We start from the raw sequence: 14,012 nt of genomic DNA on the forward strand, positions 1-14,012 counted from the left end.
GCTCCCTTAGATAATGATGACAACGACTTGGACCTCATATACTCACCCACATTCCAAGGGGTACCACTAAGCTACTCTCCTTCTTTTGGTCGATACAAGAATTCCTATTCTACCCCTATTTCTACGCCATCATCAAATCAGACAAGTGGCTAATGCATCTTCTAGTGAAATATTAATGGGTTTGTTTGGATAGTGTATTATTTGAAATATTATTTGGAATAATTACTGTAATACTTTTTGTGATGTGATGTATGTGAGATAAAAAGGTGATTGGAAATATAAAAAGGTAGGTTGGAAAATGTGTTTATGATGCAAGCGAAATATTATTTGGGATAATTGGGGTATCCAAACACTCTCAATATATAATTAAAAATTTGATCTCTCGACCTACATTTAATGGAAAATGTAGTGGCCATCTCGACTAGCATGAGTTAGTTTATTGTTAGTCTACTCATAACATAGCAATATTTAAGGCCCAACAAAACATATTATGGAGTTCCTATTAGTATCGTCGCCTCTCAAACAGTTATTGGAAGTAGATGAAAACCTTGAAAACAGTTATTCAAACGTACAAGAAACATAGGATGGAACAACAACTTCAGTGACAGTTATTGCTGCTCAATGCGGCAGATGATTCAATGTGCTTTGGGAATATAAAATTGATAAATTAACGCTAAATTTAGCATCCATTTGTCTGTATCTATTCTTCTTTGGAATAAAAAGGCAATCTTGGAAGTAGATGAAACCAGCCTTTGGATCGGTTCCTTTTGAGAAAATAAATTACTTAAATGCGAAATTTGGTGTCTATTGTTCTGTCGGTCCAAGATGTTGTTTGTTATTGGAGGGACTGGATGCTTCTGAGTCCAAAAACCTCAGAACTCAGGAAGGCCCATTGGAGCCCATATTAATCTTGTCCTACCACGCGACAATGAAATAGATGCTTCTTCACATGAAGGAACTAGAATGTGGTTGGTTTCAGATTTCCTCAGGCCCTAAGCTTACAAGACAGCATTTGAAGCCATGACGCAGAGCAGATATTACTGTGAATTTTGCTGACAAAAAAGAAGAGAGAGAGTTTCCAGACAATCTGTGTAAATTTTGATGCTGCATTGCATGGCCTATATAACTCAACAATTTCTAGCTGCAGTTTGATCGTGTGCAACTATAAATACCACTTGACTAAATGTTGTATTCCAGAGAATACACATACTGTATTTTAAGGGAAATATTCTAAAAACTATTACCTATTATAGGCTATTTCTATGACCAAACCAAGCAAAACTATTCAGAAGGCTGTTTGCATTCAGGGAGTTGCACTATACAAATTGAAGAATGCAAAGCCTCCAATCCATGCAAGTTTGTATGACAAAGAACTTCACCAGGTCCATCATATTAGGCTGTAAGAAAAAAAAGACTATCAATGCTGAGGCACCCCAGCCTGTCATGTGTATAAGTTAGCCTGTATGCATCATCTATCTCAGTAACTTCTTAAAAATGAGCTTAGAACTTCGGATGGAAGAAAGGATCCTGCCCATTTTGATATAACTCAAACAGCTTCTCATAGTACTGAATCGCAAGATCTTTACACTTTGAAAGCACTTTTGGATCTTTTTGTTGAGCGTCTGAGACAGTTCTCTTTAACTTGAACTCTGGATCCCCATCAATTAAAAACTCAGCTAATTGAGTTACACTGAAAAAAAAAAAAATCACGAGCACATCCTTCAGTCAAGGCAATCAAAGAACTTGAAAAACCAAGGTCTATTAAATGAACGAGTGTTTAAGCCCTCAAATAGGAGAGTGCATAGAATTTTCAATGCCTTTCACCATGACAATACTTAAAAGGACATCCGAAATGGAACAAATGTAGATAGTTCTCAGCAAGTAGCTGCATACCCTAACACTTTTCTGCTACAGTGTATCATCTGATATTAAAAGAAACTTGATCCTATTTACATACAAAATGAAGCACGCAGTCCAAAACAGGCTGAGCAAAATACCACGCTGGTTCAAGATTAAATCCAGTTGAAATTAAAAGGTGGGCTTGGTCTTATTTTCTTCAATTTTCGTAAAGCTGCCGAAAAAAGAGATTCATGACAAATGCCAAAATTAGTATTAAAGGCTATAATTTGTTCCAAACATTTCAAAAGCAACAGCTTTCTTGATAATAATTTCTTTAGAGTCTCCTCCCCAAATAACCTTTCCCAGTATCTAAATAAGCAAAAAGCACAGCAACAGCACACAAGAAAACCTTGAATAACTGTTTGTTTCACAGTCATGACTAGTTTTAAACATCATTGCATTTCATTGTCAGAGATTCAAATGAACCATATTGGAAAGTATGGATTGTCTGCATTCACATTCGTCATACCTCATTGCATCACAATAGGAAAAACCTGGATCTGCAAGAACTGATGATTTCATGGGGGATTTCTCTGCAGAATTTTTCTTCCGATAGAGAGCACAAACTGCATTCATGCAGAGTTCATCATCCTTCTCAAGATCTGAAAGCATGTCTGCTGCAAAATTCCATGTCTTCAGCCTGTATCCTTTAGCAATTGCAACCATTTTATCCACATAAGCTTCCAGACAAGATTCGCTCTCTGAATCACTAGAAGTACAATCACTCGAGTAATCATTATCATCAAAGAGTGATTTTTTCAGACCAATTTGGACACTGCCACCTTTCCTTACTTCTCCTAAGCGATTTTGAACAGAAAGCAAAAGAGGTTCAAGACCAGCGGATTTGTCAAGCTTCACTGAGCTGTCACTACCAAGGGAACCATTTTCATCACGAAGCAACTGCCCATTTTCTTCTTTCTTCCTCTTAGCCACCATAAAGTTAGTGTCACTAGTCTCAATCATGCTTCTTTTTCTTTTTGGCATCTGATAAATATCACAATCTTCCATGGAACCAGTTCCATCCTCTTCCTCTGTTTTCATAAAGCATGCACCTTTCCCAATATTAATGAAAGGCACCTTCTTTCCAGTTGAGTTGAAGTCTGAAGCACAAGTAGTAAAGAAATGTGTAGACCCAGCAGGAAGATTTTCTTCATCACTATCACTAATTTCAATAACAATGGGAGATCCAGGCGCCTCACTAACTGGAATGCATGAAGCAGCTGCCTGATTGGAGCTATCAGTTTCAATCACCAATTGTTTTGGACCACCCATTTGATTATCACAACCATTATCTGTATTGGTTAAAGCTGCAACAGAAAACATACAGAGTTTAACAGGATACAAAAGTTTCAACGAGAAACATTACATGTAAGAATGCAAACTCAAATATGGCCAAAGGTTTTGAAAAGGCCAGAGTGTCACTTTTCTGCAGGCATCTGTTCATAGTCCTTAGATATTGCTGAAGAAAGCAGAGTTTTATGTTTCACTGGCCACATTTCAAATGCTTGGTGCTTTTGCTAGCATTCCTTGACATGAGATAGCTTAGATTTTTTTTTCCCTCAGTATATTTGGATTGTTGGAACTATAACTTCATGTGGCATGTCATGTAAACTGATCCCGGGAAGTAAGTGTAACATGAATGCAGCTAATAAGTAAACAACACAATGACATGAATATAAAGAGGTTAAAAATGTAGCAAATTAACATCTTTCCAAATAGATCAACAGAATAAACATCTTCACAAGATAAAAAAGGGAAGAAGGATATGCAATATTATGTTTGTTTGTGTATAATTAAAAGTATGGAGGTTGCTAACAACAAACACTGTTATAAATTTCAAAATAATTAAAAATATGGTGGTTGCTTCGATTTAGCAAGTATTCTAAAGTTCAAAATAACAAAGGACTTACAACACACAAAAACTGTTATGATGTTCTCCATAATTAAAAATATGGAGGTGGCTTCCATTTAGCCAGTATAATAACGTATGACTGACCCAAAAAGTTACAAATATCATGAACAATGCAGCAACAAGCTGCTACTGCTTGGTAAAATTCATATGTTATGTCTGAAAGTAGTTCAAAAAGACCCTTACACCAAGTGATTCGACATGCCGCCCTTTTTTTGTTTTTAACTTAGTATTCAACTTGAAGTCCTTGGGAAACAAGGCACCAATTCTACCATGATTAAGTCAATATCAGTTACAAAGCTAGAAGTGGCACACCATCCAAAACCCTCAAAGGGTACCATTTACCACTGTTAAAGCTTGTTTCAGAAGGTGCTAGTTTTCAGATCATATCTTCTTCAGTGCTTATTGACCTATCTTCTGTGACACCAATATAATGAAATTATTCAACTGACCTGGTTAGATGCACGTAAAACTTCAGTGCAGCCCGAACATTAGAAATCTACTTGAATCAAGGGAGATTATAAGTTTCAATATGGTATTGAATTATGTGCAAGATTCTGAAGAAGGGGTTACTTCACATAGCATCAAGTGGTTTTACATGCATTTGAGTGATATGCCTTACATGCACTCCTATCATAACAAAGAAAATCAACACTGGTGCTTAGATACTGTGAATACAAGCTCTTAAGCTCACAAAAATCAATCTTAAGATCCAGGTTTGTAACTAAATTCCGTAAGAGAAATACTTCAAGCAAGTTGCTAGACCGTGACTACAAATATAGCTAAAAGAACCAAATAAATTAGAATACCTGCTGCCAACAAAGTTTTATTTTCTTTTTCTGGGTGAATACTATCTGTTCCAACTTCAGGAGCATCACAAGCAGCTTGTACATCAGTAGAACACAGAACCACATCATGTCCATTCATTGTCCTCGCATTACTTTCCAACAACTCCTTGCCATTGAGATCTGTATCCAAATATGAGGTTATACCAGACTCAAACAGGTAAAGAAAAATAAGTGACACTCCTACAGTTTTACTAGTAAAGTAATTTTCATTCTTGGAACATTTAATTGTTAATTAACCTTATGAAATGCAAACATATAAGGGGGACCAATGATCTCAAAGAGTTCTTGAAACGTGTCATACATATCCATGAATAAAATTTCTTTTGAAGGTCTCACTTCACAAGCATTAGTGCACATGAGGAGGAGCAGTAGTTTATTAACAGCATGCTACAGGATCCCAGAGGAATCCGTCACCTTTTTGACAGACACTGGTAAAGGACCACTCAACTTAAAAAATATGACGTAAGAATGAGAATGGATGATATGCTGAATGCAGAAGATGGTAAAAGAAAATAAAAGTGAATTGAAGAAGAACTTCCGTTATCTCTTTTTAGATCTTGCGGTATAAAGATCAAGATTCTTTCGCCTTTAGAACTTTCACTAAGAAACTATTAAGTGCTTCTAGAATTTGACTTACAAAATTAAAATGGTCAAAGATGTTAACAATTGTAGCAGGATGGAGGAAAAGTAATAGGTTTCAAATTGTAGAAATAGTAACAAAACTTAATACCACAAAAATGAGAAAAGGTATCTAGTTATCTGGTTGCATATGAGAGAAGATGACATTAGCTCTGCTAAGCATACAATCTGTACAAACAAGTCCTTTGAAACAAAACCTTTGTATTTTCTGAAATTTCTAAGAGTGCCAAAGATGTTGCTAGGTTTACATTTTATCAGTTACATCTTACGCTATGGTTGATCCTGAGCTTAAGCTACCAATGAAAGAGCAATTACAAAGTAATAAGACAAAAACCAGCACCAACAGCAGAGAGTTTAATACAGAGACACATACGCTCAGAGGAGATTTGAGTATGCAGGATAAAAAGTGAAACTCATTTAGCATGTGATGCATCATGTATGTAGCAAAATATGAAAGCCACATGTTTGACCTTGATGGACAATGCACAAGTATGAGCACAACATTAAATCGTCACTATCATACTTAGAAGATACACAAAATTTGGACGTGGGAACAGTTGAAATTTGATCTTTTGTTTGTTCCTAGCAACAGAAAATGTTTGACAACAGTAAAATATCATAATTGTCAATCATTATTTGAATTAGCTAACCATAAACACCTCCACTATTCATCAACTGTGAATCCAGGGTAACCTAAAACCACATCATGTTCTTTGAAAAGAATTGCATGGTTTACTTTTTCATGGGGAATTGCAAACATGTAAATACTAGCATCCACTTAAGACACACTAAAGACTCAATATTGTCACCAAAACAATAGACACTAGTCTCCATGGATGTATGTGAGATTTCAGCATTATACAACTCTGTTATGAAACATTTTCCAAAATTAACGAAATTTTGACCAACATACTGCACCACAATGATGTACATGGCAATATATACAAACCACAGACACATAAGGCATAGACAACATTTTCACATCAATTTATGTCATCAATGATGACATCTAAAAGGAAAAAGAAATGTAAACTAGGTCAAAGGATAAATAACTTAGAAGTTACTGGATAGTTGCTTCTTTTAGATGAAATAGAAAACCAACATTCATCAAAGAGGAAACATATCACGGTGACGTCCTCAAGGACACCAAAGTAACTAACTATATTTGCACTTCCATCATTTGCATATCAGTCAACAATATCGGTAAAACACCACCCTCAAAGCCGTGAAAAGAGTGAGAGAAACGCATTCAAGACTTCCACATTTGCAACCAACTAAAAACCAGCTTGGATACACTAAATAGTAATCCCTTGTAAACAAAACCATGATAAAGAATTGGAGTCTTTCTTTTTCTTTTTTTTCCCTCCTGTCAACAATGTGGTTTGAAAAGAGCTTCAATGACAAATTCAACTTCACAAAAGAATAATAAAAACAAAAATTAATAGCCCAGACTACTCCAGAGTATACAAAAAGACCATAAAGTGACAGGATCATGTGACATTTTATCCAAAGTGTAAAGGCTACTAGATGAGGTTTAGATTCTGATCTGATTAAGAAGTTAACAAATATAAAAAAATAATTTTCCTGAATTAAATCTGAAAAGTCACTAAAAGGATTTAGATTATTCTAGATGATCAATAAGTTCCATAACCAGCCAGCTTGCTCGATTTTTCTTGTAATGCTAAAATCTTAAAGTCAGATCCTCAATCATAGCATCAAAGCTTTAGGTTCTGAATGAAATGATATAACATTTGCAACTTTGACTGCTACAAATTTGTATCCTTGTGAATGTACAAAGATTAAAAAACATTTCTTTTTGATCTTTATAAATCAAAAACCTAATAGGGTCCTTAGATCACTTGGTATGTTACTATAAAATTTGGGATAGCATTTTATCACAATTACTGTCTCAAACAGATCACGATCTAACGGTGCTAAAGGTGGAAAAAAAATTACATGTCCTACATTAGTTCCATTTAGCATATACTTCCCAAACTGTGATTTACAAATAGGGACATTTTACTTCTAGAGCATCAGTGCAGAACACCAGAAGCTCCATGGTGTTTGGAATGCACTACACTGATTTCACAAACCACATTTCTAAATTTCTTTCCTGGCCTCTGTACCAGATGGACTAAATCAACTTCCCAAATTGGCAAAGGTGGTTTTGACTAATTTAGAAGTTTATTTTCTCAAGTCACATGCTATATTTTTTTCACCTCCATTTGAGGAAGGCATTCTACATTAATATATATAGTGATATTCTCGATAAATCCCATGCCACAGCATGAATAGGCAAACTAGGGATATTTCCTGTAAAGCAACTGCTAATGAAGCAATATTTGTAGATCTGATATTCTGATACCTACTGATTTCACACCTTCAAACGTCTCAAGCTGAGAAATCTCTCCAAGCTTCTAACACCATGATTTACATTATACTGTACCAATTATATCCTCATTCGTACTATGTTGTACATTGGACACCAATGTAATCTTCAATGAACAAATTGCTGCAATTGCACCAGACCTACCAACTTCTTGAGGAGATCCTCTGGTTGTTAATTATGTTGTCATAACGTGATATACATATAAAAATAGTACCACAATCTTCAATTGGAGGAATCTGCTCTTTGGTTAGCTCAATGGAAGTCCTAGTTCCCTCTGTTGCTTGCAATAGAAGGTGAAAATGGCTAAGAAATTGTCCTAAAGGTGGCAATTGGATAATGTTTGATTTTTCATAGATGAGCATGCTCTTAGCGTTGATTGGTGCAATACACAAATGAAGACCCTCACATAGATCAGGCATAGTCAGTGTCATTAACGATTAAGCAATAAAAAGCACTTTCAGAGTTGTTCTCTTAGCAAATATCCGGTTAGTCTTTGGTGTCAACTATAGTCCAAGAAATAGTATTTCCCTATTTCTAGCAAGAAGAAGCAGGGATTAAGGAAGAGAACAGACTACTAGACATTCCTATAAACAGCTCAAAGGAAAAAGGAACAAGATGAAACAAGTACAAGAAGCAATCAAGGAAAAGATATTGGTAATCTTAATGGCGCTAAACAAGAAGCTGTGAGTTCTCCATGTTCATCTCTTAATTTGACTGCAAAAAATGCTTTTAGAGGTCTTTGCTCTTTATCTTCCTAAGCTAAGTTATATGGGCGTCAAACAAATCAATCCAAGCCTAAGATTTCAAAAAATATTCTTTAGACTAATGGCCAATCCTGTCTAGGAAAGTTAAGAAGACCTTCTTGTTTACTCCAAGGATGGAAGGGAGCATATAACCAAAATAGTTCCTTGGGTACAATTGAAAAGAAAAAAGAACATTAAAAATTCTTGATAAACTCAAGTCCTACCAAAACCAGGGTGTTCTAATGCCATCCTTAAGATATCATCTACTCAACCTATAATACCAGAGGGGTCCATAAATTTTGGAGGCCCAAGGTACTATAGCTACCTCATTTACAGCAGTTATCAAATAGAAAGTTGATGGCATTAAAGTGAAGCTTGTGATTATACTAAAACAAAGGCATTAACCAAAATCTGCCTTCTATAACAGAAAAGAAGAGTAAGTTAAGAGGAGGATCAACCAAGAATTTGTATCACGCATGAGTCTTGATATTGATTTTACGTAATCAATGGAGAAAGGGATGTCTAAGGTGATCAAATAGAGTTTAAAAGAAAGCAAAGGCAGAGAGGGTAAAAAAATAAATGATCTATCACACAAAAGAATATCAAAGAAGTGTGAAAAGATGCTAGGAAGAATAAAGGAAACTTGGTAAAGAGAAAAAGAAGAAGAAGAAGAAGCATTTCGGAGAGAGCAGAGGTTTTAGTAGTTTGCTGAACATGAGAGACCTTCTCATGCCACTATTAACACGTTAGACACTCACAGGAACCCCTCTAACGAGTATTGACAACCTGGAGGTGGACCAAGGAGCTAATCCATTCAGAACTCAATTGATCTGATTCCCAGACATATTGCACCTCTGGTCAATGCCGCCATTCTGTCCTAAGACAACACAAAGAAGATTCAGAACTTCTTGCTAGTTGATGGGATTTGATATCAGGAAGGGGCTTGCACATTGTACACCAACATCAAGTTACTGTAACCCTCAAGGAAGAGACAAAGGTCCAATATTCTTTTACTCCTTTCAGAAAGTCTCTGTGTTACACCAGTATGTGATTATGTACTAAATAAAATATTAATGGGGCATTAAGTTAAATGGCACAAAGCTAAATGCTACTGCAAGATAAACTAAAACTTAGAAAGCATCCCCTCGAATGGGCCATTAATTGGTTTCAAAAGGTTTCTGTAGGTGTTCCTTGCTTCTCCTCAAAGATTTAGCACATGAAGGTGAAACTAATTGCCCCATCATAGATGGATATAACTAGCAAAAGCTAAAAGCAACATATTCTTAACCAAAAAGTCACGACAACTCACGATCATCATCACAGCACAATATCCTTTTAATCCAAGATATAAATTAAAAAAGAAAATGCAAAAACACAAACTAACAATATAAAGAACTATCCTTCTGAAATTTAATGCCAACAAAAAGAATTTTGATGTACTAAGGCATTAAGAGTCCATCAATGCCAAATTCAGATGCAACCCCCCTATGCGGCTTTATCTTCCTCCATCTGGACAAACAAAACAGCAGGCTACAAGATTTTCCCTCTAACAACTTCATATAGTGACTTCCCATCACTGGTATTCCACGGCACAACATGACTACCCTTCAGCTATCAGCCAATAATCTTTTCTACACTAGAAAATAATCCAGAAAACTCAAAAATATAAGTGATGAAAGGCACTTTCAGAAGAAGGAAATAAAAAAAAAAATGAGAAATAAGGAACCTTATAGCAAAGTATCAATTACACTTAACACAAATACATGTACCTGATATTCATAAACTTCAAAGTATCCGAGGGAGAGAAAAATAATATAAGCTTCTGGTATTTAGTATTTGTTCAACTTCAGAATATCCCCTGTTCGGGAAACAAGATTTCATAGTTGCTGTACCAAGGCACTATTAAATCCTTATCTTATTCTGAGTAACTTTAGAGCTGTAAGATTTATTGGTATTGAACCCATAGGTGGTTGTATCATGTGTGGATTAATGCCACTTTACATCCCCTTAGGTGGTGTACAACGGTAGACGGGGAAGAAGGCAGGCACAGGGGATGGAGATGAAGAGAGAGGGGCTTTGGTAATCCATCCAACCCTAGGAATGGGTATCAGAGGGGGTTCATACAAAAATGCCTGTTTAAGTTTTGAGAAGGCTATGTGTATGTATATTCATACTCATGCATGCACAGCATAAGTCAGTGGCTAAACATTCAAGAGGTCCAGTAACAATGAGATAAGTGAAGCAACACCAATCACAATCAATGGGATGACAGTAACACTATCTCTAAACAGGCTAAGACTGCATCTATCTCAAGGAACCTCTGTATGAATTCTGTTTGGCACTAGCTATCTGAATGATAGATGACCCCCAAAAGCAAGTTCAACCGATTGGATTATAGGTCTGCCACCGATAAAAAAGAATAGAGTCCCGCCTAAACGGCAATGGCTATTAAGGTTCTCCACACACCCCCATCTCCCCCCCCCCCCAAAAAAACAAAAAGAAAAAATAAAAAATAAAACCATTAACAGGCTACAACTATGACAATGGTCGTATGAAGTAGCTGCCTTGGTTAGGTATTAAGGTTCTCCACACACCCCCAACCCTCTCCCCCAAAAAGAAAAAATAAAAAATAAAACCATTAACTGGCTATAACTATGACAGGGATCGTATGAAGTAGCTGCCTTGGTTAGGTATCAATCAACACGGACCAATAAGCAAATGTTATTCGTCAAACCAAGCTGTCCAGTCCTTGACAACTGCTTTAAATTTATGACCCCAGAGTCCCTCCAGAAATGCAGCTAACACTCTTTAAGAAAATCCACCATTCACAGACAAAGGACAGCTTTCGTGCATTTCAATGTGGCACCTACTTTTTGCCAATAGAATACTGCTGATTGACTGGTCAACACTCAAAAGCTGGAAAAGTTCAAGCTTAAACATGGTTTAGTTGTGCAAATAACTTTCTGTGGCCATATTCTTAAACTTGGAATGATCATACGAAATTACATGCTTTGGTTTTTTAATTAAATCACACTAAAGACATTGTTGACAGAGATGTATATGACAAGATACCTGTGTCTGGAGATCCATTACTCTCCTCCTTTTTGTCAGAAGCAACATTTTCAACTTCAGCACAATCAAAAGTTAATTGTGCACCAGAAGAAGCCTCAGCATTGTCATGGTCACTTGCTGCAGTCTCTGCAGTTTGCGCAGGCCCGAAGTAAAAACCTATATCATTCATTAACCAAGCTAGTGCAAAAATACACCACCTGTAAACATATGATGTCCAGAGTGTACTTTATTCGGTCATCTTAAAATCTCGTTTTTTCACACAGCTAAGATTATAAATTCATCTCGATTATCCCAGACCGCCCAAAACATTGATAAGAACAATATGCAATTTAAATGCTTTAAGAGCACGCATTCAGTTTTACCTTCCTTCGGCAAGTCAGGGAATTGAGTACCACTTATGATGCGAGCAAACTGTAGCTGACTATTCAGGAAAGAGTCCATAGTCTGGTGATTCTCAAAATTAACGCCTAATTCCTTGTGCAAATTCTCGAGATGAAATTCTCCATTTTCACTGCCCACGTGATTGACAGCTCCATTCTGCAAATTTCCGTTCTGCAAATTTCTGTTCTGCAAATCTCCGTTCTTCAAATTTCCGTTCCGCAAATTCTCTATATTCATGCCCCTGTTATGACCGTCATAAACAGGAAGGCCCACCCCATTTGCTGAAACCTGGACTTGCGTCCTTTCTTGAGCAAGAAGAGCACCGCTCCTTATGATCGCGACAGGAACTCTCAATATCCGAGCAACAGCCTCCTCCAACTTGGATACTCTACTAGTCAAGCCCATCAGCTGAGCATCACGCAGCGTAACCATGTCCTCAGCTAGGCTTTTCTCAATTTCTAGGCTAACCAGCTGCTGCCTCAACTCCTGACATTTAATCCTGCGTTTCTTCAGTTTCTCCTCAAGCTCCAAATTCTGAGCCTCCAGCGATTGACACTTTTTCTTCATCTCCTCATAGTCCCTCTTCAGATTTCTCAACTCCATCTCCATCTTCTCCTCTCGACCTACCAGCAACCTCTCCACCTCATGAAAATCCTCTTGGCGAAAAGACGACCGCACAAACGCCATCAGCTCAGGCACTGATGACTCCTCGGTGATTTCAGGAAACACCGACTTCGAGTCTGGAGAACTCATTCTTTTTATTTCTGTTTTATTTTCTTTTTAAAAAAGAAAACAAAACCCATGATCAGACAAACAAAAAAAAAATTTTTTAAAAAAACGACATCAAGATAACAGCTTTTTCTGATTTTCTTCAACTACAAAGTGGAAAGATCAAACTTTTATCCCCAAGACCAACTAAATAGCGGTTTAATCGACGTCAACTAGAAAACCCTCCTCGCGAAACTAAAGAGAGATTTAAGTACAAAGATGTATCAAAGAAAAAAAGAAACCCACATGAGGAGAAAAATGAAGGAGCCGAACAAGCCAGGTTTCTGAGGCAGGTAAAACGACAACGTCGAAAGGAAAGATGAAGAACTTTTTTGCAAAATGGGTAAAATATGCTCTCTCTCTCTTTTTTTTTCCTGCTTGTAAGAGCCTGAAAGAAACTGGAGCGTTTGAGTTTGGGAGGAAAAGCAGAGCAGAGTGGAGAGTGAATATGAGACAAGTGCAGAAAGAAGAGTGTTTCTTTTTTGGGTAGCAGAGGAGACGGGGAGGGAGATAATGCGACGACACCACGTGGATAGCTGGGTCCGACTGGTGGGAAATGTAACAGCTGTTGAGCGGAATTCTGATGCACTTTGGGAGGGAAATTTGTCAGATTGGAATTAATCTGATTCGCTAATGATACAGATGGATTCATAATTTTCTCTTTTTTGTTTGAAAGGAGTTGAATTATTAATTCTCATGAGTGAAAATCGTTTAAGACATCTCTCATATTTTAAATAATGACTTTTTTATTCATTACTTTTAAAATTATAATTTTACTTTTCTTACAAATTCACATCAATTAAATTTATGCTTATCTAGATTTTCAATTTTTTTTGTCGGAATTTAGCATGTGCCTTATACGTGATCATTTTATAATGGCAAAATTATCAAATCAAAAATTACATAATCCGATCCATAGTCCCTCACATTTTAAAAAATAAATTTTTTCATCCCTCATATTTTATAAAATGAATTTTTTTATCCCTCATATTTCACAAAATGAATTTTTTCATTTATAATTGATCATGTGTATTAATAAGTTTTTTTTAAACCCGTATACATATCTATTTAATTTTATATGAACAATGCGCATAATATATAATATATTTCTATTTGATTTCACCTAAACAAACTAATTGTAATGGTAGGTAAAATCAAATAGAGACATATTATTCGTACTATTCAGGCGAAATCAAATAAATATATACATGAATTTTTAAAAAAACTATTGGTACACATGATTAATAAGGGATGAAAAATTTATTTTGTGAAATGTGAGGGACTATAGATCTGATTATGTAAAATTTAATTCGACAAATTTACCCCTCAAATTGTGGATTCCGACCAAAAACTAGTCGAAAACT

The 14,012-nt window shown here is 36.2% G+C and overlaps 1 protein-coding gene across 3 annotated transcripts; it reads right to left on the reverse strand.

Moving 5' to 3' along the window:
* Nucleotides 1–1,075: 1,075 nt before the first annotated feature.
* Nucleotides 1,076–13,188, reverse strand: LOC113707464 (uncharacterized). Of its 3 annotated transcripts, XM_072063747.1 has the most exons (6): nt 12,895–13,188; nt 11,862–12,656; nt 11,500–11,655; nt 4,618–4,776; nt 2,369–3,206; nt 1,076–1,690 (listed from the first exon to the last, which is right to left on the reverse strand). In XM_072063747.1, the coding sequence occupies exons 2-6, from the start codon at nt 12,631–12,633 to the stop codon at nt 1,501–1,503; spliced, it is 2,115 nt and encodes a 704-aa protein (XP_071919848.1). In that variant the 5' UTR covers nt 12,634–12,656; nt 12,895–13,188; the 3' UTR covers nt 1,076–1,500. The 3 variants fall into 3 exon arrangements, with proteins under 3 accessions (XP_071919848.1, XP_071919847.1, XP_071919849.1); XM_072063746.1 differs by having other exon boundaries at nt 11,862–13,188; XM_072063748.1 differs by having other exon boundaries at nt 11,500–11,625; nt 11,862–13,187.
* Between the last annotated feature and the right edge of the window lie 824 nt (nt 13,189–14,012).

This window comes from Coffea arabica, chromosome 8c (genome assembly GCF_036785885.1).
Source record: "Coffea arabica cultivar ET-39 chromosome 8c, Coffea Arabica ET-39 HiFi, whole genome shotgun sequence".
Lineage (NCBI taxonomy): Eukaryota > Viridiplantae > Streptophyta > Magnoliopsida > Gentianales > Rubiaceae > Coffea > Coffea arabica.